This window comes from Salmo trutta, chromosome 3 (genome assembly GCF_901001165.1).
Source record: "Salmo trutta chromosome 3, fSalTru1.1, whole genome shotgun sequence".
NCBI classification, from domain to species: domain Eukaryota; kingdom Metazoa; phylum Chordata; class Actinopteri; order Salmoniformes; family Salmonidae; genus Salmo; species Salmo trutta.
The window spans coordinates 9,526,197-9,553,428 of NC_042959.1; the positions used below are offsets into that span (position 1 = coordinate 9,526,197).

The 27,232-nt window shown below is 45.8% G+C and overlaps 1 protein-coding gene across 3 annotated transcripts in view; it reads right to left on the minus strand.

Annotated features, from left to right (window-relative positions):
• Nucleotides 1-6,418: 6,418 nt before the first annotated feature.
• LOC115167849 (FERM and PDZ domain-containing protein 3-like) overlaps nt 6,419-27,232 on the minus strand; it is a 136,420-nt gene continuing 115,606 nt past the window's right edge. For 2 of the 3 annotated variants that reach the window (XM_029722535.1, XM_029722543.1), the window contains exons 8-16: nt 26,190-26,321; nt 25,681-25,800; nt 24,637-24,773; nt 18,600-18,726; nt 17,949-18,038; nt 17,373-17,552; nt 16,736-16,871; nt 14,120-15,082; nt 6,419-12,805 (exon numbers count right to left, since the gene is read on the minus strand). In XM_029722535.1, coding sequence (XP_029578395.1) covers nt 9,936-12,805; nt 14,120-15,082; nt 16,736-16,871; nt 17,373-17,552; nt 17,949-18,038; nt 18,600-18,726; nt 24,637-24,773; nt 25,681-25,800; nt 26,190-26,321 — 4,755 coding nt within the window. In that variant the 3' untranslated portion in view covers nt 6,419-9,935. The remainder of the gene's footprint in view (nt 12,806-14,119; nt 15,083-16,735; nt 16,872-17,372; nt 17,553-17,948; nt 18,039-18,599; nt 18,727-24,636; nt 24,774-25,680; nt 25,801-26,189; nt 26,322-27,232) is intronic. The other variant, XM_029722552.1, reaches the window with a different exon arrangement.

Here is a 27,232-nt window from a genome sequence, read left to right on the forward strand (position 1 = left end):
CCAAGAACCGCACTGACCTCTTCATGGAATGGCATTTCTTTGGAGACAATTTCAGATTATGGGCTTTGAGACGCTCAAAAACTGACTCCAAGCGTTGCAATCCAAGTTCTTCAGTCGGGGCAAAAACCAGCACATCGTCCAGGTAGCATAGGAGGCTAGAAAAATTTTGATCCCCAAAAATGCTCAACATCATCCTCATGAATGTAGCTGGGCTGTTGCATAGTCCTTGTGGAAGACGGTTATATTCATATAACCCAAAAGGAGAAGTGAAGGCTGTAAACTTCTTGTCGTCTTCATGCACCTCCACATTGTAGTAGCCGGAGGTCAAATCCATTGTAGAGAAGAAAGCATTGCCACCCAGGGCCGCCAGAGCATCAGCTTGGTGAGGTAGAGGGTGGGCATCCTTTACGGTGCGAGCATTGAGCCATCGGAAGTCTGTACACAGTCTCAGATCACCAGACTTCTTCCAGACCAGGACGAGTGGGGAGGCATACTCACTGCTGGATTTCCTGATTATCTCTCGCTCTTCCATCTCATCCAAGGCCTGCCTGAGCTTGTCATAATGGTTAGGGGAGAGCCTACGGTAAGGTAGCCTAAAAGGCTTAGTGTCACTGAGTCTGATGCGATGGACATATCCCGTAGCCTTCCCGCAATCTAGTTTGTGCCGGGAGAAGATAGACTCGTAGCGGGCTATAAGCTGAACTAGCCTGGCCTTACACTGTTGCGACAACTGAGTGGACTCAATGTCAATGTCACCTAACCCTAACTCGTGCAACACCTCACTTGTCACTCTGTGCGGGTTGACGGTACTGTCAACGGTCAAGCTATCTCCACTACCATTGTCAAAGTCTGGATTGTCATCCATTTTGTGTACCTGCTGCACCAGGGGGACCGGTTTGACAGTGGGCCCATCCATATAGTCAGTGTCAAAGTCCTCTAATGCCATGCAAGGAAAAACATCCGCTATCTTGGCATTCCGTCTCACCGTTACTGGCTTTGGTGAGGGGTTGATAACTTTGACAGGGACCCAGCCATCGCTCCCCAATGTCGCTACTGTTCTCCCCACTAGAATGTTTTTTGGCCTTGAGCGTGCCCTCGTAGGCTCAATAACGACAGCACTGCCTGCGGATACATTTTGAGGCGTACACAGCCGGCCCCAGACTAAATGTTCCTGCATAGGCTCCAATGTGACCGCCCGCTTCAGCCTTACTGTGCTCACTCTTTCTGGCACTTCAGTCCCTTTCCATCTCTCTACATTAGCCAGCAGACGGAACAGTTTGTCATCTCCATTGTGTTCAGATGATGACATCTTCTCCCAGAAGTCACCAGTCGTCTTCAGCTCCCTGATGAGGTGTTTAATCACGTTGCTGCCTAGGATAAGCTCATCACGTTGGCCATCCACTACTAGAACAGGGACAGAGACACTGCTGCCATACACAGACAGATTCAATTCACACACACCTACAGGCTTGGTCTTCAACCCCCCGCAGCCAACCAACACCACTTCAGTTGGACTGAGGGAGCCACTCTTGAGCACACCTGCTTTCTCAAGGCGTGGCACCACTGTTGAGCTCAATGTGCATGCCATAGAACCGCTGTCAATCATAGCGCTCACCTCTATAACATCCCCCAGTAACACACTAGTATAGAAGAGTTCATCGTTGTGGAGCACTCTCTGTGTATTTTGCATAACGACTTTTTCGTTCGACTTGACTTCATCACAAACATTTGAATATACTGACTCTAGATCTACAACACTAACTGATTGGGGCACCTCACAAGGCCCAGCACTTCCCCCCATCCCGTGCGGGCCAGCTAGTTTTCCTGCCGCTGTGTCGTTGTTTGATGGAGCGACGGGAGTTACCGATGAAGTGCGAGGGCATTCTTGACGTCTGTGCCCAGCTGCATAACAGAGGAAGCATAGGTGGTTAGAATAACAATGATCCATTGTGCTGTGATTCGCATCACCACACAATTTGCATCGCAAAGACAGGTTCTCCCTTCTCCTGGGCCTCCCCTGGAAACGGTTATCATAGCCGCCTACAGGTTGCTGTGGCCTCTGCTCCAAGACCCGTTCAAGCATGCCAATCACCCGATCCAATGCCACGGATGAGCCAGTTGTGGGCTGCTGCAAGGGGTCCGGATAGTTTGCAACAGCTGACACTGGCCTACTTACTTCCTGCGTCAGTGTGGTGACCAGTGGGGCCAGCCGCAAGGGACGTGGAGCCTTGCACTTCCACTGGTACTCCTCCAGCCTGCCATGGACCTCCGCAACCGTCCACTCATGCAATGGTTTGCACATGAATATCAATGACAGCTCTGGGTTCGGACAGTGCTTGATGAACATGACAGTCAGAACACGTGATGGATTGTCTAGCTCCTTGTTCTGCCTCTTCAAACAGTCCTCTGCCACCTCTATGGCCCTGTTCAGTCTGATCCAGTAGTCAAATGGAGTCTCCCCTTCCATTGGCAACGTAGAATAAACATCAGCTAGGGGCATGTCGGAGTTGACTGTGTCGCTAAAGTGACGCTTCAGAATGTCAAAAACTGGTCTAGGGCCCTGGCTTAAGTCAACTGGGTTACTGCGTAGGCTTACTCTTACCACGTCACGTGCCCGCCCTGACAGTTTACCCAAAACTTCATCTGACCTCTCCTGCCCATCATAGCCCTTCCTCTGCATGTACGCTAACATGGTCTCCTCCCACTCATGCACTGTGCATTTCTCTGAACCATCCCCCCTGAAACACACTGGTTCCCTGACATCATTTTTCACCACTACATTTAGACTAGAGCTGGCCCCAGCCATGGTACCACCAACATAATCGACCTTCTGTCCTACCCCATCTCCTATAGCCTTTAATTCCAAACAGGAGGCAATATTTTCACCTATGGAGTGACCTATCTGCTTAACAATGTCTGCCAGGAAATCCATAGAAACATCCTCCTTCCTAGGACTAGGTGAAACTGGCTCGAATGCACTGAGTTGAGGTAGCTCTAAATCATGTGGAAAGCGCACACTTGCCTGTGCAGTTGGCCTGGCCAGAGGTGTGGAAGCAACTGGAGAAATAGCTGCCCCCCTACCCACTGGCGGTGAAGGGTTAAACATGAAAACTCCCCTACCTCTCCCAAAACCTTCCATTTTTTTAAATAAAATTAAAATATATATATATATTTTTTTTAATGTAAATATTTAGACAAAAAAAATAAAAAATCACAATCAATATGAACAATTCTATCAAGTCGAAATGAACATAATCCACCCAAAACAAACGTTCAGTAGTAGATGTCTAACAAGACCAAGAATCAACACAGAAAAGTAACAAGAAACGCCATCATAAATAGTTGTCGCCACCGTGTGGTAGAAAATGGCGTTGCCCTCACGTTAATTGGCTTCGGAAGGTTACTAGCATAACAGCACAATTACATCACTAAATAATCATAGCATCACCACACAAGTAATAACCAGTACAGTATATTTCCCCCACTCACTCATGCTACCAGGAGCTCCCTGAGAATTCCACTTGTGCAGAAAGCGAAACCTAGGCCTCTGGCGTGCATCAGCAACCACAGTACTTCTTGAAGCCGGGTCTCGGATCCCTCCACGTGACGTCCGGCGAAGACAAGAAGACGAGTCACGGCACCAGTGTAACAGATGTATATCGTACTCTCCTTGCGTTGTGTTTTCTCCTAATAAATCACATCAGCCAGTGGTCCCAGTTGAGCATCATTTATTCCTGTTGTTAAATGAGAAACAGCACGGTAGTTGTGCAGGGCTTAATGATACTGATGGCTGTCGATGGCAAAAGCCCTTGCATCACATTTTCATACTGGGAAGACCTGACGTTCGCGATCTCCCCCTATCTGCAAGCGGGGCCAATCACAACACACCTTATTGTCATCAGTTGAACCAACCAATACGAATGCTTGAACATTAAGTACACATTGCTTTAGAGGCAAGTGGAAACATAACCAACCCTGTTACATTGAGCTGGGGCCAAATTTTTTTGCAGTTTTGTCACACAACACAACGCCACAGATGTCTCAAGTTTTGAGGGAGTGTGCAATTGGCATGCTTACTGCAGGAATGTCCACCAGAGCTGTTGCCAGAAAATATGTTTATTTCTCTACCATAAGCTGCCTCCAATGTCATTTTTGAGAATTTGGCAGTACGTCAAACTGGCTTCACAACCGCAGACCACGTGTAACCACACCAGCCCAGGACCTCCACATACAGCTTCTTCACCTGCAGGATCGTCTGAGACCAGCCACCTGGACAGCTGATGAAACTGGGGAGTATTTCTGTCTGTAATAAAGCCCTTTTGTGGGGAAAAACTAATTTTGATTGGCTGGGCCTGGCTCCCAAGTGGTGGGCCTATGCCCAGTCATGTGAAATCCATAGATTAAGGCCTAATGAATTTATTTCAATTGACTGATGTCCTTATATGAACTGTAACTCAGTAATGTCATTGAAATTGTTGCATGTTGCGTTTATATTTTGTATCAGTATACTTAGTTGAATGCACAAGCCCTGTGACAAACCAGAATGCTGGTGATCGGCAGTCCGAGTATTTTCTGTGACCCGGATCATTTGACTCAGTCCACCTAAAATAGCTATTCATTTGGCTCCCAAACGGCTCTTTGTTCAATAAGGCTTAGAAATTGAAAACACATCAACAAATTGTCCATCTCTAATTTAAAGCCTAAAACGTTGCCTACCTGCATGTCAGATAGTGATATGTGAGTTCAAATATACTTTAACCTGACCAAATTATTAGACCTGAAAACATTTATAAATGAATGCACTGAAAAAAGGAGCGTGGACCAGAATGAGTCTCTCCTCACTATATAGTTCCGGCACTGAGGATTCCCATCTTCAGATAATGTTGTTGTGTCTGCAGATGTACGGCGCTCAAAAAGCAATAACAGTAACAGTATGCAAATCAGGGAGCCAAATGAACGTCTCTTTTACATATGTGGTTCGGTTCCCGACATTCACCGAAAAGAGGCTTTCAAAAAGAGACGTTCGTTCGCGAACAACCCATCAGTACAGTATACTAATGAACAAAACTGGAAAAGTTGCCATGGATAAGAACGTTTGCTAAATGACCAAAATGAAGTAAACGTCATTTCATTTACGTAGTGGTCCATCCACTTTCATCTTCATCCTTACATGATAATCTATTGATTAAAGGTAATGAATGTGCTGTTGATACGTTAATATGTTTATAACTACAACTTCAATTTAGGTTTACAACTACCCTGCATAGGTTGGTAGGTTGCATGTTATGCTAGCTACATATTGTAACGTGATATGCGAATGCGACTAGTGTAGCTATCCCTTGATCATGACCGAGTTACATTATACACATAAGAGTCGTTGGATGAAGGCGTCTTCTTTATGGGGGAGTTTTGTTAGAGGCCCCGACACTCGGTCTGAACATTAACACGCAACGCTTGCAATACGGTTAAAAACTAAAGGTTAAATTGATGCACATTTATAGGTTTAGTTTTCCCAAACGGCCATATCTACATGTTACAGCAGCAGAGGGCCCACCTGCGCTAAGTAGCTATCTAGCATCCCACTGAACACTTGTGTGTAAGAAGGCCGCCAGAAACGTGTTGTCACTGAAAAATACTGTGAAGTGAAGTTTGTGTTGACATAAAATAGCCTTCAAGGTTTTGAAGTGATATGCTTAGTGACTAATCAACATTTTCTCTGATTGCTGACCGACAATAGAGGCCGCAGTAATCTAGGCCAGAAGTTTGGAGGAGGACAACGTGGATTTGTAGAAGGATAGGCTACTTCTGTCCAATGCTCAGTAAGGAGAAGGATAGGCTACTTCTGTCCAATGCTCAGTAAGGAGAAGGATAGGCTACTTCTGTCCAATGCTCAGTAAGGAGAAGGATAGGCTACTTCTGTCCAATGCTCAGTAAGGAGAAGGACAGGCTACTTCTGTCCAATGCTCAGTAAGGAGAAGGATAGGCTACTTCTGTCCAATGCTCAGTAAGGAGAAGGACAGGCTACTTCTGTCCAATACTCAGTAAGGAGAAGGATAGGCTACTTCTGTCCAATGCTCAGTAAGGAGAAGGATAGGCTACTTCTGTCCAATGCTCAGTAAGGAGAAGGACAGGCTACTTCTGTCCAATGCTCAGTAAGGAGAAGGACAGGCTACTTCTGTCCAATACTCAGTAAGGAGAAGGATAGGCTACTTCTGTCCAATGCTCAGTAAGGAGAAGGATAGGCTACTTCTGTCCAATGCTCAGTAAGGAGAAGGACAGGCTACTTCTGTCCAATGCTCAGTAAGGAGAAGGACATCTCAAGGAGGTCTATTTATATTCATTTTGAAGTGAATGTCAGATGAGGCACAATTAACTTGAATGTAACAAACAAACATTCAATCTACACCAAATGTAAATGTACATTTCTAAACCGAGGATTATACTTTTATTGCTCTTAAAACATGAGAAACGTTGTACAGACAGAAGAACACAGTGAAGACAAGATTATTGACAAATAAATAAAAGTAAATAAATAAGTGCAAACAAACACAATGGAATAGGCCATGGAACAGAGGTCCATTACGTTATGGAACAGAGGTCCATTATGTTATGGAACAGAGGTCCATTATGTTATGGAACAGAGGTCCATTACGTTATGGAACAGAGGTCCATTATGTTATGGAACAGAGGTCCATTATGTTATGGAACAGAGGTCCATTATGTTATGGAACAGAGGTCCATTATGTTATGGAACAGAGGTCCATTACGTTATGGAACATAGGTCCATTATGTTATGGAACAGAGGTCCATTATGTTATGGAACAGAGGTCCATTATGTTATGGAACAGAGGTCCATTATGTTATGGAACAGAGGTCCATTATGTTATGGAACAGAGGTCCATTATGTTATGGAACAGAGGTCCATTATGTTATGGAACAGAGGTCCATTACGTTATGGAACATAGGTCCATTATGTTATGGAACAGAGGTCCATTACGTTATGGAACATAGGTCCATTATGTTATGGAACATAGATCCATTACGTTATGGAACATAGGTCCATTACGTTATGGAACATAGATCCATTATGTTATGGAACAGAGGTCCATTACGTTATGGAACAGAGGTCCATTATGTTATGGAACATAGATCCATTACGTTATGGAACATAGGTCCATTATGTTATGGAACATAGATCCATTACGTTATGGAACATAGGTCCATTACGTTATGGAACATAGATCCATTATGTTATGGAACAGAGGTCCATTACGTTATGGAACAGAGGTCCATTACGTTATGGAACAGAGGTCCATTATGTTATGGAACATAGGTCCATTACGTTATGGAACATAGGTCCATTATGTTATGGAACATAGATCCATTATGTTATGGAACATAGATCCATTATGTTATGGAACAGAGGTCCATTATGTTATGGAACAGAGGTCCATTATGTTATGGAACATAGGTCCATTATGTTACGGAACATAGGTCCATTATGTTATGGAACATAGATCCATTATGTTATGGAACATAGATCCATTATGTTATGGAACATAGATCCATTACGTTATGGAACATAGGTCCATTACGTTATGGAACATAGGTCCATTATGTTATGGAACATAGATCCATTATGTTATGGAACGTAGGTCCATTATGTTATGGAACATAGGTCCATTATGTTATGGAACGTAGGTCCATTATGTTATGGAACATAGATCCATTATGTTATGGAACATAGATCCATTATGTTATGGAACATAGATCCATTATGTTATGGAACAGAGACATATTCACAGTTTGGCAACAATGCAACTCAACAATGACAACCACACAAAATATTTGTATATTACCATTATGTCAAAAACAAAATGTTTGAAAACATTTCCAGGCGGTCATGATGAGAGAATGCCGTTTGATACTGTAAATATTTAGTTTTTATAAAAATAAACATGTCCCATGCTTTATACTCATTATATACTCTTAAAATATACGTTTTTGCTATTAGTTTTCTATGGAACATAACTACTATAAATTATACGGTACAGACATGTTTTCTATTTTTTTTTACAAAACAGTGAAGAATTTGGAACCAATCTTCACATTGTCAGTTAGTGGGATAATTTAAAAGTGTTTTCCAGGCTCACAAATATTCCAACCGTTTTACAATATTTACATCTCAAGTGTAGAATAATACAACTACGCATAAAGAATTTCCATTGCAAACATTACTACCGTAAGTAGCCTCCTCATATTTTTGTGGATGTATATTCTTTCTTTCTCACTTCAATAAAACTAGTAGTAACACTGAATCTGCGACCACCATTGGTAACTTGACCGTTTCTACTTCTTGTATCTTCAAGAAGAAATGTAGAATTGGGGAAACATGCAAGACAGTAGTGCAGTGAAAGAAAACACATGGTATGAATAGTACCCTAATGTCAGTCTGAATAGTTTCAGGTTCTGTTGAGGTTAGCAATAGGCTGCTTTGATCTCCGTGGTTTGACAGTAGGATGAGACAGAAAGCCATTTTCAGACAGAAAACATAGGTGTCAGTTTTATTAAAATACATAGAAAACTACTTTGTGTGTGTGTGTGATTTCCCAACATTTCCTGTATTGCACAATGGACAACAGCACATAGAGAGCAAAAAGTATAAACCCATTGAATTATTTGTGACACAAAATCCTGTAAAATGATTTTAGAGAAGAATATAGCAACTTGAATCTCTTGCAAGATGAAATAGTTTATAAAACTGAAGGTGTATGATGTGAAGTTTGTTTTCTAGCTCAATGTTCAGTAGGCTGAATGTAAACAAAACATGAACTTAGATCATGTGTGAGCAGGAGCAAATGCTGAAGGTTGTGCAAAAGTCTAAGGCTAAGTTTTCTAATGTGAATCTCCCATTTACCTCATCTCGTTTACAAGAGGTGAGGTGCCGGTTTCGTGTGAATTGTGATCGTTGTGTGTGAGTGCGTGTGAGAGTGTGTGTACTGTGTGTGTGTGTGTCTCAAACCAAGACAGCAATGTGAGGTTTACTACAATTTATACTGCAGAGCGGGGCTGCCTTTCTTCATGAAGAACATTGATCCTACCCAGCCGATTGGTTAGCCGCTAGTGAGTTAGCGTTTCTGCTACATCTGCCCCAACCTGTGGTGTTATTCTACAGGTGAGTAAATTGGCCCCATGCCTGTTTTATAGCAACCCAATTCAAAATGTGTGGATTTTACAATCTCGCAGAGGTACAATTTCCAACATTGTGAATGTGATGTATGTGATATTGTTGAGGTGCAGGTCATGATATTTTCCGGATGACCAACAGAACTCATTCTGTGACAACAGTTAGAAATGTAACAAACAAACACATCAACTACTAACCCAGGCTTTGGACTACCTAATTCACAGAATTCACTACTTTGACATATTCTCTGTGGTATTTTTGCCCAGAGCACATTAAAATGTCTAAAGATTTATTGTAGGTGTATTACTCTTTATATTTGTTATACTCAAATTAATTTTATATATTATTTTCATTATATTTATTCTCCACAAAATGGTATACTTTGCTAAAAACATACAACTCAAATATACATAGAAAATAATGAGAAGGACCTCTGTAATGTGAGAGTTGACATGGAGGAGTGGTTAGCCCTGTTTTTCACCCAGCGTTTCAGAGGTGTAGGTGCATGCACCTTTTGTACAGCGGTGCACAAGCGTTTGTCTTTTATGCTAGAACACTACAGGGCCACTCTAGGCTTCAACTGCCACAGCCCCTGTAAACGCATAATGGAGCAGTTGCATTGCGATGGATGGATCATTGCATGTCCTGTAAACAATAAATAACTAATGGACGTTGAGAGTGTAGACCCAGCCACCCACACTCCCAACTGTCATAAATCATTATTCACTAACTTCCCCCAGCTTTGTCTTTACTGGGTGGGCAGGGTTTTCATTGGGCGAGAGAGGGAGCCCATGTTAGTGGTGGTTGTAGTAACTTGGGGACTCACACTCTTGTTAGGCAGACTACTGGAGTGGCCCATAGCATCCTCGGCTGCACGCAACAACAAAGTGTAATTGATAGCAACCTCTTCAACCTTCCGCAGCAGCTGCAGCCTTTGGGCCTCTGAACGCACCCCTCTAACCAGCTTGATGAAGGTCTGAGTCAGTTCGCAGAGGACCAGGAAGCTGGCCGTAACAACGCTCAGCATGCGCGTGGGGCTCTTCTCGACGCTCGCCACCCGTCTGCATGCCGCCCTGAACTCCTTGAAGCGCACCGCCAGCTCCTGCTTATACTCGGCGATCCGGGACGGCTGGAGTCGAGATTCGTTATCCACCTGGGGAACGTTAGCGCACTGTCGCAGGATGGCTAGCAGCTCATTAGCATCCAGCTGGGCGTTGAGGAAACCGTCCGGCAGGCTGAACGTCTTCCCTTGCAGGGACTGGACCCTCGCCAGGCTACCCTCCAGAGTCCCGCAGGCCCGGAGGTCGATCTCCTGTGTCTGCGGCTCCTCTTCTTCTTCCTCTTCCTCTATTTCTTCCTCCTCCCCGCTGCATCCCTCAGCGTGGAGAACCTGGAGGGTTTTGCTGACGACGGGCAAGGTCTGAGAGTCCAGCTGCATCCCAGGCAGGACCTGGAGGGGGATGGAGTAGGAAAGCTCTTCTTTCTCACTGCTCTCGTCCGCCGCCTCACACTTCCTGTAGCAGAAACAGAACGAGCAGCACTTCTCCCTGTCGTCACTGTCCTCGCTAGGCAGCCCCAGCAGCATCTCTGTCGGCGCCCCCTCTCTGCTCTCCCGCAGCAGCTCTTCTCCCTGGACGAAGAACACTCCTTTCTTCCCCTTCGCCGCTGCAGCAGCCGTGTGAGTTTGAGTTTGATTGTGAACAGGCTCCACGGGCGTTGGAAGCCTCAGTCCTGTGGCCCTCACTCGCTCCATCTCCTTCTCCAGGCTCTTGGCTTTGGGTTTGACCTCGGCGTACAGTGGTGTGCCCTCAGCGTTGTCCACCTCCCCGATGCTATACCGCCTCTGGAGCTTCTTGTACTGTGGGGCACCCATGCAGTCTGGTGTGCGAGAGGTGCAAGTGGGCAAGCAGGAAGCCTGCTCCCCCCTGGGTTCCCGTGACTCCAGGCTGGTCGAGCGGATTCGGGTGGTCTTGATCTCTAAGGTCTGAGGTCTCCTCGGACCTCCCTGGGAGTGAGGGGTTTTGGAGGTCACTGGAGGGGTCTTGGAGAGGGATCTCTCTCTGCCTCTATGCTGCTGTGGCTCTGCAGTTGAGCCGACCGGTGTATCGGGCAGTCGGATGCCTCTGCACATTCTCTTGCAGTCGCAGCTGCGGCGTTGCTCTCGGGAGATGCCAGGGGCTTTTAGCACAGGACTTGTACGGAGCTGACAAGCACAGGGGGTGCCTGAGGGGACTGGCGAGGACCCCTGGGGTAGGTACTCGCCCCCGGATGACTTGGGCTTCAGAAGTTCTTCCAGGAACTCTAACTCGTACTGCCGGACCTTCTGGAGCTGGGCTCTGCGCTCGTCAGTCTCCCGCCGAATCCGAGCTGGGAACGTGGCTGACAGGAGGTTCTTGATACTGAGGAAGGGGGCGCTACGCTGGGCCTTCCCTTTACCACCACCCTGCTTCTTGCTGTCGGCAGATGGAAAAGTGGAGACCTTGTCCACAGAGCAGGTAGGGTGTGTGGGGTCTCCCAGGAGAGGCAATGTCTTCGCAGGGCATTTCTGTGGCTCAGCTTGAGCTTTACCCTGGGACCTCTCTGCCTTGGCCTCTGCTGCTTCCTTCCTCTCAGGTTTCACATGTATGTGTGGGGACTGGGAGTACTTTGTTGGGACCTGGGGGCTGGGCTTGGCCAAAATGAGGTCTGCTCCTGCTCCTCCTGCTGCTTTCGCTGCGATCTCTTTGCTGCTGGCCAGTTGGAGGCCTTTGGCCCGAATACGCTCATCGTCTGCTGGGGAAGAGGAGTGGAACACCACCACCTTCTGGGATTGTGGATCCTTCGGTCTTAGCTGTGGCCCGGGTTCTCTCACAGGGCACGTGCAGAACAGGTCATCAACTGGCAGGAGGTCATTAGAGCTTGAAGGCTTGATGGTCTCGCTAGAGGCAGTCTCGGCATCTTGGCACATGTTTGTGGGGCAAATCTTGGCGGAGGCAGTTCTGTCTACAGCCAAGAGAATAGGTAAGGCTTTGTTGGTAGGGTCTGGGCTCAGAGGCGCAGACTTCTTCCCCTTGATCCCTGCAGAGAGATTCGGGCTTACTTTTCCAATAGCAGAACAGGGTGACCTTTGATCCTTGCTGACCTTGGGTGCCTGCCCTGGATCGGACACTTTCAGCTCCTCAGGTGAATTTGCAGGGCGGTCTTGGGTGCACGCTTTGGTAGGCTCTGGTTTTGCCTTCTTGCCTTCTCTCGGTTCACTCTGCGATGGGTCTTGGGTAACGTTACTCCCCTGCTTCACTGAGCTGAGACCTGGACTGGCAGTCTCCTTAGCAGGGCTGAGCTTTAGGGGAACAGTCTTAATGAGGGTCACTGGCTTCGAGGGGCAGCTGCCACGGATCTGACCCATGGAGAACGCACCACCCTCTATAGTCTGGGTGGTGCAGCCTGGTATGGCCAAGGGGAAGTCCCTGCGACTGAAGATACGCTCCTTGTTGATATGGTGGGCCAGCAGGTAGGCCTGGTTCTGGTGCTGTTTCATGGCCGACACCATCTCTGAGACGTCTGTCAGCTCCGAGGAGTTGGTCTCGTGCCCTGAGTCCAACGATGATTCAGGCGTAATGGCCGCCAACACGATCAACCCTACGGAAAGAAGGAAACACAAGACACTATCAGGGTCACGAGGAAGTCATGAAATATCACAGACAGGTGGAAAGCAGTCATTGATTGTGCAAAGATGGCGCATCAATTATACTGTTTCTAGGTACTGACTCATCAAAATCCCTTGATGTTTCTTTTAAAGCTCTGCTAACCGCCTGTGAGTAAAACCTTGTTTTGCATCAAACTGAATTTTAATCAAGACTGAGTGAACTCTTGTGTTTCTCTCGCTATCAAAATATACAACACAAGAGACTTTGTTCAGAGTCAAGCAGTATGCTGTAAAACAACACATCAAAACGTAGTCTTTTTGAACTTGAATTATGCTATCAAGCCAGCCTCAATTCATCGGGGCATGGACTCTACAAGGTGTTTGAAAGTGTTCCACAGGGATGTTGACTCCAATGCTTCCCACAGTTGTTCACACAGGAAACTGTTGAGCGTGAAAAACCCAGCAACATTGACAAAAAGGTGCGCTTTGCACCTATTACCATACCCTGTTCAAAGGCACTTCAATATTTTGTCTTGCCCATTCACCCTCTAAATAACACACATACAGATTCCATGCCTCAATTGTCTCAAGGCATAAAAATCCTTCTTTAAACTGTCTCCTCCCCTTCATCTACACTGAAGTGTACAAAACATTAGGAACACCTGCTCTTTCCATGACATAGACTGACCAGGTGAAAACTATGATCCCTTTATAATGTCACTTGTTAAATCCACTCAAATCATTGTAGTTGAAGGGGAGGAGACAATTGAGATATTTTTGTATATATTTTTTATTTAACCTTTATTTAACTAGGCAAGCCAGTTAAGAACAAATTGTTATTTACAATGACGGCCTACACACATGGATAGACATGGATAGTGTATGTGCATCATTCAGAGGGTGAACAAAAGATTCAAGTGTCTTTGAACAGGGTATGGTAGTAGGTGCCAGGTGCACTGGTTTGAGTGTGTCAAGAACTGCAAAGCTGCTGGAATTTTCATGCTCAACCGTTTCCCGTGTGTATCAAGAATGGTCCATCACCCAAAGGACATCTAGCCAACTTGACACAACGTTGGGAAGCATTGGAGTCAACATGGGCCAGCATCACTGTGGAACGCTTTCTACACCTTGTAGAGTTCATTCCTCAACAAACTGATGCTGTTCTGAGGGCAAAGGGGGGTGCAACTCAATATTAGGATTGTGTTCCTAATATTTTGTGCACTCAGTGTGCCCTTAGTAGTCACTGAGCCCTAAAATGAACAATTAGCACTAAAAATAGCCCTTGTAGCATGACTCAGCATGTTGACCTGTGGTTTGAGCTGGCTGTTGGGGGTGATGGGGGAAATCCTCTGATGCAGCTAGGGCCTCCAGTGCCTGCAGAGTGGACACCAGAGCATCATCCAGCTCCTGGGCATGGTCCCGTACTGTCCTGGTGGCCACGTTGTCTATCAACGTCACCGGGACATCCCCTGGAGCTGGTACCACTTCCTTGGCAGAAGCCTTGGCAGAGCTCTTGCCGACAGCAGCCCCAGTTGCAGTGCTTGGACTGGGGATGGAGTTTGGGTTTGGTTGAGACTTCCGTCCTCTCTTGGCGTCGTCTTCATCTGAGCTGTTGTCCCTGAAGCCAGGTGGAGGGGCAGCAATGGCTGGCGGAGGAGGCTGCAGCTTTCTTCCTACATCCTCCACCTCTTCTTCCTCTTCGTTCCCCGGGGGAGGCAGGGCCATGAGGTCTACTGCACCACCATCACGGGAGGCACAGGCGCTGGAGCAGTGCTTCGACGAGTTGCCGCTGCTTTCACTGTTCAAGACCACAGCCACTCCCTCTGCCCTCAACCTGGCCTTGCAGGAGTCACAGAAGAACCGTGTAGCTCGCTGGGACTGCCCCATGGTTTGGGCTCTGCTCCTGAAGACCACTGAGCTCTCCTGGACGGGGCTCTCTGGCCTCCCGACGATCGTCTCTGTGCTCTGGAGCATTGGGTCAGACTTGGCACTGGGCCGCTCTGGTGCCTCTTGGGAAATTAAGTTCTCATTGATGTCGAGCTCAGGTTCTGCCTGCATTTGGAGCTCCTGCAGCTGTTGTGGCTCCCGGAGATGAACGTGGCATAGACCCAGGTGTTGAGACTCTGCGGGCAGTGGGGCGGTCGCTGTCTTCTGAGACTGGGACCCTGGGTCCCTCGTATGGGGTCTTTCCCTCTCATCCCCTCGTCGGTCTCCACTGGACGCCGCTGTGACGCCAGAGCGTGGGTGGGCGTGGTGGGAACCTCTATAATCTGAGGACAGAATTGTCAGAGCAATTGAGAGGCTGAGAGGTGAGGAATCGCATGGGAGGATGGAGTGTGTCCTTATGGGAAAAGAGAGGAGAAGGCTGGTGGATTTTTTTCAGTGATGGATGCTGGAGACTGGAGTTGGAGGTTTGAGGTAAGTCTGGTGGGATGTTATGGGACGTAGCGGCCATCCTCTCATGCAGGCACACCACCACAGCAGATGGAAACAGAGCTGTGCATGTTTGAATATTACATGTATACTTGATTACAGAGATAAAAGCAAGGCAAAGCCCATGAAATGTTACCCTATGCATGGAAAAGGGAGAGAATAGTCCAATGAAGATGAGATCTCAGGATGTAGATGGGAGGAGCGACAGCAGAGGTGATTGGTAGCTGTTGATATGGTTTAGGTCCGGATGCACTGATGCATTATGGAGAAGCAGGTCTCAGTCCAGTTGGAATGAGCAGAGTTGGTTGCAGTATAATGGTTTACATGCAATGCCTCACACTTGCAGACACACACAAAAACCTGTAAATGGAATCCTTGAGATGTAAACTGATATGCAGTCAATGAGGCTTTGAATGCTGAGTTTTATTGTTACAAAATGTAGCCAAAGCAAACGGTATGGAAATTATTTTAACCGTAAATGAAAAATACTTTCATTTGTATCTAAGCTAATAATAATGGAATCTCTATAACCCTTCCCGAAACACTAGACTTAAAAAACAAAGTATGTGGACACCCCTTAAAATTAGTGGATTCAGCAATTTTAGCCACACCCGTTGCTGACAGGTGTATAACATCGAGCACACCGCCATGCAATCTCCATAGACAAACATTGGCAGTAGAATGGCGTTACTGAAGAGCTCAGTGACTTTCAATGTGGCACCGTCATAGGATGTCACCTTTCTAACAAGTCAGTTTTTCTCATTTTTACCCTCTAGAGCTGAACCAGTCAACTGTAAGTGCTGTTATTGTGAAGTGGAAACATCTAGGAGCAACAACAGTTCAGCCGCGAAAAGGTAGGCCACTCAAGCTCACAGAACGGGACCGCCGAATGCTGAAGCAATGCCAAGCATCGGCTGGAGTGGTGTAAAGCTCACCACCATTGGACTCTGGAGCAGTGGAAACATGTTTTCTGGCGGTCCAACCAACTAATCTGTGTTTGGCAGTGCCAGGAGAACGCTACCTGCCCCAATGCATAGTGCCAACTGTAAAGTTTGGTGGAGGAGGAATAATGGTCTGGGGCTGTTTGTCATGGTTCGGGCTAGGCAATTAAGGGAAATCTTAAAGATACAGCATACAATGACATTCTAGACGATTATGTGCTTCCCACTTTGAGGCAACAGTGTGGGAAAGGCCCTTTCCTGTTTCAGCATGACAATGTCCTCACTAATGCTCTTGACGCTGAATGGAAGCAAGTCCCCACAGCAATGTTCCAACATCTACTTGAAAGCCTTCCCAGAAGAGTGGAGGCTGTTATAGCAGCAAAGGGGGGGACCAACTTCATATTAATGCCCATGGAATGAGATGTTCGACGAGCAGGTGTCCACATACTTTTGGTCATGTAGTATACCTTTCTTAAACATCAACAGATATGGTGAATATGCAGTTTCATTGCAAGTCCTAATAAATCAAGGAGGTGCCTACTAACATACCTGCCTTGATCATATAAGACTGACCAGGTGTCCGGTAGTAGATGGTTCGTTTGGGATCCACAAACAGCTTGTAGTAGCCAGAGATGAGACAGGCGAAGTTACTGGCATCAGGCCACTCCATCAACAGGACCAGAGGCTGCAGGGGTGGATCATTAAGGCTTAGATTAAGATTCCTTTATTGTCAATTGTACACAAGGTCCAACAGAAATGTGTCTTCTGCTTTATCCAATAATGTAGATATATTGGCTTTATTCCAGCCCCTCCGAAACACACACACACACACATTCATACACACACACACACACACACACACACACACATTCATACACAGAGGTTGGAGAGGTTGGAGCAGGGATGGAGAGAAGTTAAGAGACTTCAACAAAGCATTTGACTGTATATTTAATATAATGGCCATATTGGTACTTCAACTTGGTTTATGTTGCAGGTTTGATTTCATTTAATTTAATTTGAAAGGAATTCTTCTGTGCAGCGAAAATCTATGCTAGGTAGCATAGCCTACTAGTATGATGCAAGGATTTCTGGCAAAACAAGCAAATCTCATTCTATTGAGTTCCACCCTGAGCCTCATAATGTCCTTCTAGATCTATAGTTGTACATGTGTCAATCTGTCATATACCTTGGCCTCATGTATTGCCACCTCTACGCGGGCAACACCCTGGTTCTCCCGGTGCAGCTGTATCTTAGCAACGCGACTGAACTCTGTCAGAACCGTGGTAAGGTTGTTCTTCAGGTCAATCACATGACCGATGCCGTGCCGTGGACCCACCAGCAGCGTAGTGGCCGACTGCTTCTCATCCTGTTGATCAATCAGTCAGTAAATCAATCAATCAATCAATCAACAGCTCTTAATTCATTCAATAACATTTATAGAACTTACCTCAGAAACATGCATTCTTTAAAAGTGGCCAATGAAGTGGGTTGATTGTATGTATTATACATACACACGTATGTAGTAACAGTTTGGAGTTGATTATACTTGTTATATCAGATTGGATGCTACAAAGCTACAGGAAAACATAAACATGAGCTGTACGTTGCCAAAAGAGAAATGCATCATAAAAGAGTGGGACTCGTATATGATGTGGGATGTTCATAAGGAAATGTTAGGTCGTCATTGTAAATAAGAATTTGTTCATAACTGACTTGCCTAGTTAATTAAAAGGTTCAATAAATAAATAAATGTTGCCATTACTAGTCCGACGGTGTGGAACAGCAAGCCTCCGAAGGGCGGAAGATCGTTGAGCACACGCATGTACTGCAGCTTTCCCTGGAGAGGAGGGACCTGTCAGTAGACACAACACAACACTCAAGGGCCCAGTCTCAATAGTTCCTAGTGGCTTCCTCTACTCGTCTCCTCGATCTGCACTAACGTTAAAGAACTGGACAGGTGAAATTAAAAACCTAGCTTGCATCCTTCATATTGCTTTCACTTATCTTGTGATTTCAGATCAGTGGAGATGAAGGAGAGGAGACGAGGAGGAGAAGCCACTTCATATGGTTGAGATTCACCCAAGGATGACAAAACGGATATGGTCGCCCTGTTGCTAGCTTCTACTACTGAGATTCACCCAAGGATGACCATTGGATTTTACTCTGCAATACTATACATGTCCTCTTGGGGTCACTGTTTAGCCATGTATTGGGGCACAAGCACACTGTTTAAATATGTATGGAACTCCACAGCCAGTCAAATCCAAAGATAAACTGCTTAAAGGAGAGTGCAAGCCCTCAGATGAAAGGTAGGCTATACAATGAATCTGAATAACTTAGTGTTATAGCTATGCTGTATGTAGAGAATATTTACTGAAAGGAAGGTCATTGTGTGACAGAGAGGGCAGATCACCTTATTGCCGGAGGGAGGCGGATGCTGATAGGTTTTGAGCAGCTGTGACAAGGTCTTACACACATTCTTCTCCTTGATGGTGGGAAGTAGAGTGAGGGGTAGGAAGGGTTCCAGGCCCCACTCCTTCCTGGGGAGGGAGAGAAAGAGAGGTGGGAATAGAGAGGAGGGGGGAGAGTAGAGAGCAAGGGGAGAGAGGAAGAAAGTGAGAGAAAGAGAGAGAGAGATGGTATAATCAGTCAGATGCTGACAGCTGTGGGACCATGTCTATATCTCAGGGAGAGACACCCAGGGAAGACTTGTGGGCTATGTCCCAAATGGCACCCTATTCCTTTATAGCCCTGTGGGCCCTGGTCAAAAGTAGTGCACAACATAGGGAATAAGGTGCCAGTTGGGACGCAAACCCAACGACTGCTCCTATTCTCTGTCACACTGACAGGGTTGACAAGGCTACCCTCAGAGTCAAGACTCAGCCAGGAGGGAGATCACTGGCTCTACTCTGTCTGTGTGACTGAATGACTTGACTTGCAACGACTGTTATTTCATTGTATTCACTTGCATATTATGTTTTTGTTGAACGCACTGATTGTAAGTCGCTCTGGATAAGAGTATCTGCTAAATTAGTCTGTCATAGTGAATTAGTTATCAGAATTATCTACACTCAACAAAAATATAAACACATGCAACAATTTCAAATATTTGACTAAGTTACAGTTCATATAAGGAAATCAGTCAATTTAAATTCATTCATTAGGCCCTAATCTATGGATTTCAAATAACTGGGAATACAGATATGCATCTGTTTGTCACAGATGCAAAAAAAGGTAGTGGCCTGGATCATAAAACCAGTCAGTATCTGGTGTGACCACCACCTGCCTCATGCAGCGCAACACATCTCCTTCACATAGAGTTGATCAGGCTGTTGATTGTGGCCTGTGGGATGTTGTCCTACTCTTCTTCAATGGTTGTGCAAAGTTGCTGGATATTGGCGGGAACTGGAACACACTGTTGTACACCTCGATCCAGAGCATCCCAAACATGCTCAATGGTTGTTAAGTCTGGTGAGTAAGCAGGTCATGGAAGAACTGGGACATTTTCAGTTTCCAGGAATTGTGTACAGATCCTTGCGACATGGGGCCGTGCATTAATATGCTGAAACATCAGGTGATGGTGGTGGATGACCGGCACGACAATGGGCCTCAGGATCTCGTCACAGTATCTCTGTGCATTAAAATTGCCATCCATAAAATACAATTGGGTTCATTGTCCGTAGCTTATGCTTGCCCATGCCATAACCCCACCGCCACCATGGCGCACTCTGTTCACAGCGTTGACATCACCAAACCGCTCGGCCACACAACGCCATACACGCTGTCTGCCATCTGACCAGCACAGTTAAAACTGGGATTCATCTGTGAAGAGCACACTTCTCCAGTATGCCAGTGGCCATCGAACGTGAGCCTTTACCCACTGAAGTTGGTTACGATGCCAAACTGCAGTCAGGTCTAGACCCTGGTGAGGATGACGAGCATTCAGATAAGCTTCCCTCAGACGGTTTCTAAAAGTGTGTGCAGAAATTCTTCGGTTGTGCAAACCCACAATTTCATCAGCTGTCCGGGTGGCTGGCCACAGACGATCCCACAGTTCATCAGCTGTCTGGTCTCAGACGATCCCACAGTTTCATCAGCTGTCTGGTCTCAGACGATCCCACAGTTTCATCAGCTGTCTGGTCTCAGACGATCCCACAGTTTCATCAGCTGTCCGTGTGGCTGGTCTCAGACGATCCCACAGTTTCATCAGCTGTCCGTGTGGCTGGTCTCAGACGATCCCACAGTTTCATCAGCTGTCCAGGTGGCTGGTCTCAGACGATCCCACAGTTTCATCAGCTGTCCGTGTGGCTGGTCTCAGACGATCCCACAGTTTCATCAGCTGTCCAGGTGGCTGGTCTCAGACGATCCCACAGTTTCATCAACTGTCCGTGTGGCTGGTCTCAGACGATCCCACAGTTTCATCAGCTGTCCGGGTGGCTGGTCTCAGACGATCCCACAGTTTCATCAGCTGTCCAGGTGGCTGGTCTCAGACAATCCCACAGGTGAAGAAGCTGGATGTGGAAGTCCTGCGCTGGCGTGGTTACACGTGGACTGCGGTTGTGAGGCCGGTTGAACGTACTGCCAAATTCTCTAAAACGACTTTTGGAGGCGGCTTATGGTAGAGAAATGTGCACCTGTGAAATGATCATGCTGTTTAATCAGCTTCTTGATATGCCACACCTGTCAGGTGGATGGATTATCTCGGCAAAGGAGAAATGCTCAGTAACATGGCTGTAAACAAGTTAGTGCACAACATTTGAGAGAAATAAGCTTTTTGTGCCTATGGAAAATTTCTGGGAGGGATCTAGGTAGCTGGTAATGTCTGTCTGTCAGAGTGATCTAGTTATCCGGTAATGTCAGTCATAGTGATCTAGGTAGCTGGTACTGTCTGTCAGTCAGAGTGATCTAGGTAGCTGGTAATGTCTGTCAGAGTGATCTAGGTAGCTGGTAATGTCTGTCTGTCAGAGTGATCTAGGTAGCTGGCAATGTCTGTCTGTCAGAGGGATCTAGGTAGCTGGTAATGTCTGTCTGTCAGAGTGATCTAGATAGCTGGTAATGTCTGTCAGTCATAGTGATCTAGGTAGCTGGTAATGTCTGTCAGTCATAGTGATCTAGGTAGCTGGTAATGTCTGTCTGTCAGAGTGATCTAGGTAGCTGGTAATGTCTGTCTGTCATAGTGATCTAGGTAGCTGGTAATGTCTGTCAGAGTGATCTAGGTAGCTGGTAATGTCTGTCTGTCAGAGTGATCTAGGTAGCTGGGAATGTCTGTCAGAGTGATCTAGGTAGCTGGTAATGTCTGTCTGTCTGAGTGATCTAGGTAGCTGGTAATGTCTGTCAGAGTGATCTAGATAGCTGGTACTGTCTGTCAGTCAGAGTGATCTAGATAGCTGGTAATGTCTGTCAGTGTGTTCTAGTTATCCGGTAATGTCAGTCATAGTGATCTAGGTAGCTGGTAATGTCTGTCAGAGTGATCTAGGTAGCTGGTAATGTCTGTCAGAGTGATCTAGGTAGCTGGTAATGTCTGTCTGTCAGAGTGATCTAGGTAGCTGGTAATGTCTGTCTGTCAGAGTGATCTAGGTAGCTGGTAATGTCTGTCTGTCAGAGTGATCTAGGTAGCTGGTAATGTCTGTCAGAGTGATCTAGGTAGCTGGTAATGTCTGTCTGTCAGAGTGATCTAGGTAGCTGGTAATGTCTGTCTGTCAGAGTGATCTAGATAGCTGGTAATGTCTGTCAGTCATAGTGATCTAGGTAGCTGGTAATGTCTGTCTGTCAGAGTGATCTAGATAGCTGGTAATGTCTGTCAGTCATAGTGATCTAGGTAGCTGGTAATGTCTGTCAGAGTGATCTAGGTAGCTGGTAATGTCTGTCTGTCAGAGTGATCTAGGTAGCTGGTAATGTCTGTCAGAGTGATCTAGGTAGCTGGTAATGTCTGTCTGTCAGAGTGATCTAGATAGCTGGTAATGTCTGTCAGTCAAAGTGATCTAGTTATCCAGGAATGTCAGTCATAGTGATCTAGGTAGCTGGTACTGTCTGTCAGTCAGAGTGATCTAGATAGCTGGTAATGTCTGTCAGTGTGTTCTAGTTATCCGGTAATGTCAGTCATAGTGATCTAGGTAGCTGGTAATGTCTGTCAGAGGGATCTAGGTAGCTGGTAATGTCTGTCAGAGTGATCTAGGTAGCTGGTAATGTCTGTCAGAGTGATCTAGGTAGCTGGTAATGTCTGTCTGTCAGAGTGATCTAGGTAGCTGGTAATGTCTGTCTGTCAGAGTGATCTAGGTAGCTGGTAATGTCTGTCAGTCAGAGGGATCTAGATAGCTGGTAATGTCTGTCAGTCAAAGTGATCTAGTTATCCAGGAATGTCAGTCATAGTGATCTAGGTAGCTGGTAATGTCTGTCTGTCAGAGTGATCTAGGTAGCTGGTACTGTCTGTCAGTCAGAGTGATCTAGATAGCTGGTAATGTCTGTCAGTGTGTTCTAGTTATCCGGTAATGTCAGTCATAGTGATCTAGGTAGCTGGTAATGTCTGTCAGAGGGATCTAGGTAGCTGGTAATGTCTGTCAGAGTGATCTAGGTAGCTGGTAATGTCTGTCAGAGTGATCTAGGTAGCTGGTAATGTCTGTCTGTCAGAGTGATCTAGATAGCTGGTAATGTCTGTCAGTCATAGTGATCTAGGTAGCTGGTAATGTCTGTCTGTCAGAGTGATCTAGATAGCTGGTAATGTCTGTCAGTCATAGTGATCTAGGTAGCTGGTAATGTCTGTCAGAGTGATCTAGGTAGCTGGTAATGTCTGTCTGTCAGAGTGATCTAGGTAGCTGGTAATGTCTGTCAGAGTGATCTAGGTAGCTGGTAATGTCTGTCTGTCAGAGTGATCTAGATAGCTGGTAATGTCTGTCAGTCAAAGTGATCTAGTTATCCAGGAATGTCAGTCATAGTGATCTAGGTAGCTGGTACTGTCTGTCAGTCAGAGTGATCTAGATAGCTGGTAATGTCTGTCAGTGTGTTCTAGTTATCCGGTAATGTCAGTCATAGTGATCTAGGTAGCTGGTAATGTCTGTCAGAGGGATCTAGGTAGCTGGTAATGTCTGTCAGAGTGATCTAGGTAGCTGGTAATGTCTGTCAGAGTGATCTAGGTAGCTGGTAATGTCTGTCTGTCAGAGTGATCTAGGTAGCTGGTAATGTCTGTCTGTCAGAGTGATCTAGGTAGCTGGTAATGTCTGTCAGTCAGAGGGATCTAGATAGCTGGTAATGTCTGTCAGTCAAAGTGATCTAGTTATCCAGGAATGTCAGTCATAGTGATCTAGGTAGCTGGTAATGTCTGTCTGTCAGAGTGATCTAGGTAGCTGGTACTGTCTGTCAGTCAGAGTGATCTAGATAGCTGGTAATGTCTGTCAGTGTGTTCTAGTTATCCGGTAATGTCAGTCATAGTGATCTAGGTAGCTGGTAATGTCTGTCAGAGGGATCTAGGTAGCTGGTAATGTCTGTCAGAGTGATCTAGGTAGCTGGTAATGTCTGTCTGTCAGAGTGATCTAGGTAGCTGGTAATGTCTGTCTGTCAGAGTGATCTAGGTAGCTGGTAATGTCTGTCAGTCAGAGGGATCTAGATAGCTGGTAATGTCTGTCAGTCAGAGGGATCTAGATAGCTGGTAATGTCTGTCTGTCAGAGTGATCTAGATAGCTGGTAATGTCTGTCAGAGGGATCTAGGTAGCTGGTAATGTCTGTCAGAGTGATCTAGGTAGCTGGTAATGTCTGTCAGAGTGATCTAGGTAGCTGGTAATGTCTGTCTGTCAGAGTGATCTAGGTAGCTGGTAATGTCTGTCTGTCAGAGTGATCTAGGTAGCTGGTAATGTCTGTCTGTCAGAGTGATCTAGATAGCTGGTAATGTCTGTCTGTCAGAGTGATCTAGGTAGCTGGTAATGTCTGTCTGTCAGAGTGATCTAGGTAGCTGGTAATGTCTGTCAGTCAGAGGGATCTAGATAGCTGGTAATGTCTGTCAGTCAGAGGGATCTAGATAGCTGGTAATGTCTGTCTGTCAGAGGGATCTAGATAGCTGGTAATGTCTGTCAGTCAAAGTGATCTAGTTATCTGGTAAGTTGAGGATATGACTAAATGTGTGGCCAGAGGAAATTGTAATTTCTTGGTGTCAGAGTAACTTGAAGTCATGGTTTGAGGGGTTTCTGTTTTTAATATTAGATGGATTAATTATGGATCATTTTGATATACTTTTAGAAGCTCAGCTGGATACCACACTTCTGCACATTAGAGCTAAGACATTTTCTATGAAACATAATGGAATACGGAGACACGCATTTCGGTCTTTGAGGTGTCTGAGGGATGAGTCATGCAGCTGAGGGATCCATTTTGTCATAAGACACACACACACACACACACACACACACACACACACACACACACACACACACACACACACACACACACACACACACACTTACTCCACATTCTTGAGCGAGATCTTCTGATTGGGTCTGGCCGACGACACTGTGATGTAGATATGAAGCGCCGCCAGCCGCAGTGTGACGTCAGACTTCCAGTCCATGCCGAAGCGCTCTTTGATGACGTCATTGCGACTCTGTGGTGGGGAGGGGGTAATGTCATGTTATTCTGGTTATACACTTTTAGGCACAGCTATAACAGAGATGGATGTCCTTGTCAGGAACCTCTTCCAGCAATTTTATGCAAAGGAGTGAGACAGAGAGATATTGAAGATGCACTGGTTACTTCATTTATTTGTGTTGGACGTAATGTGAAACTGGTTTGGTATGTCTATATACCATCTTGGTATGTCAGAATCTCTAGCGTGGAAGAGTTACTATAACAACATTCTAGAATGAGATGGAGAAGGACATACATCTGGAACTACTCATTTGTGCCAGAAGTTCTAATCCTTTTGTTGGCTCAGTGGGCTGAGGGGCTCCGCTGCAGAAAGAACCCCTTGATGATCCAAACAGAACCATGAGGTTTGTATCCATGGTATCGCCACCTGTAGAGGTATCTGAAGGCTATATCCCTAGCTGTAGAGGTATCTGAAGGCTATATCCCTAGCTGTAGATGTACCTGAAGGCTATATCCCTAGCTGTAGAGGTACCTGAAGGCTGTATCCCTAGCTGTAGAGGTACCTGAAGGCTATATCCCTAGCTGTAGAGGTATCTGAAGGCTATATCCCTAGCTGTAGAGGTACCTGAAGGCTATATCCCTAGCTGTAGAGGTACCTGAAGGCTATATCCCTAGCTGTAGAGGTATCTGAAGGCTGTATCCCTAGCTGTAGAGGTATCTGAAGGCTATATCCCTAGCTGTAGAGGTATCTGAAGGCTATATCCCTAGCTGTAGAGGTACCTGAAGGCTGTATCCCTAGCTGTAGAGGTACCTGAAGGCTGTATCCCTAGCTGTAGAGGTACCTGAAGGCTATATCCCTAGCTGTAGAGGTACCTGAAGGCTATATCCCTAGCTGTAGAGGTACCTGAAGGCTATATCCCCACCTGTATGTAGAGGTACTCAAAGGCTGCAGGGTCCCTCCTGAGCAGGTCTGCTGGGTCCTTGGGGAAGAAACAGATGCGGAAGAGACACTTCATCCCCTGGAAATACGTCCTGTGCACCACCTGAGGAGAGAGAGGGAGACGGCATGAATAACATCTATATCATAACAGCCTCCCTCCCAACATAGTAGACAAACATAGCTAGTCAATGGAAGGTGATACCATGCCATATAGAGTGTAATGTAATATATATATATTCTATAGTATTTTATTTCTATGAGTGTAAACATGAGTACCGGTCAAACTGCCATGGTCGGATGGGCGTTTTCCTTGGCGGTGATTCTAATTTTAATGTGGTGATACCATTCAATCTAGCCTGGTTGAGCCGGACTCACCATTGAGCACAGCATTCAGTCTGGTTTAATTAACCAGGCTATATTACACCCACACTGATCTTAGAATGACTGTAACACGGTAATCAGGAGGAATACAGTAACTGTCGGATCCCTTACATGTGAGAGCGGCTGGTTCTCCTGCAGCAGGTGTAGTCTCTGGTTCTGGTCCAGCCCACCTGACTCCAGCACCAGGGCAAAGTGCTCGATATAACGCAGGGACAGGCGGTCCTGCAGGGACGAGATCACATCCTAGTGAAGGAGAAAGAAAGAGAGATTTATTTGCAGTTTATGGATAGCATTTATCTCTTGCAGTATTTCTGTGTGTTATGATGTGAATCTGTGCAATGTTAATTATTCTGCCACCAATACACCAAATGGTCCTGTTATATTCCTAGGTTTTTGGCCTTTCTAGGGAGTTTTTCCTAGGGAGTTTTTCCTAGCCATCGTGCTTCTTTCACATGCATTGCTTGCTGTTTGGGGTTTTAGGCTGAGTTTCTGTACAGCACTTTGAGATTTCAGCTGATATACGAAGGGCTATATAAATACATTTGATTTGATTTGATTTGATTTATCTTCTCCATTGAGGGCTTCAGAGGTCCTTCCCTTTCTGCACTATGATGACCTGCCAGAGGAAAATACCACCTGGCTTTCCATTTGGCACCCTATTCCCTATATAGTGCAGTAATTGTCAAAAGTAGTGCACTATGTAGGGAAAGGGAATAGTGTATTATTTGGGACGCATCCCATGTGTCCATAATGGCCAGAGTTCTATTTGCCCTCCTCTCACAGTGTTGCATTGGGATCAATATTCTGTATGACTAGCTAGGTTTCCATCCAATCGGCGCCGGATTTTCAATGCGAAAATTCTAAAATCTGCATAAAGAAAATATGAGAATTTTTCCACCAAATGGACTTGTGGAGGAGAAAAGAGCGCGTGATGACGTGGTTCACACCAAATGTACTTTTCACTTAAGTTTTCATGTACCGAATACAAAATCTAAAGTTCAATGTAATTCCATCGCATTTTCAACCCTGCCGATAGTTCTGTGACAAAAACTGTTGTGTTAAACAGCAAATGTGCCTACTCTGGTCTGGGCACGTGTTCTCTAGCCAACAGCTCACAGATACAGTGAGGGTAGGCTGTGTGGGTAGGTAGTGTG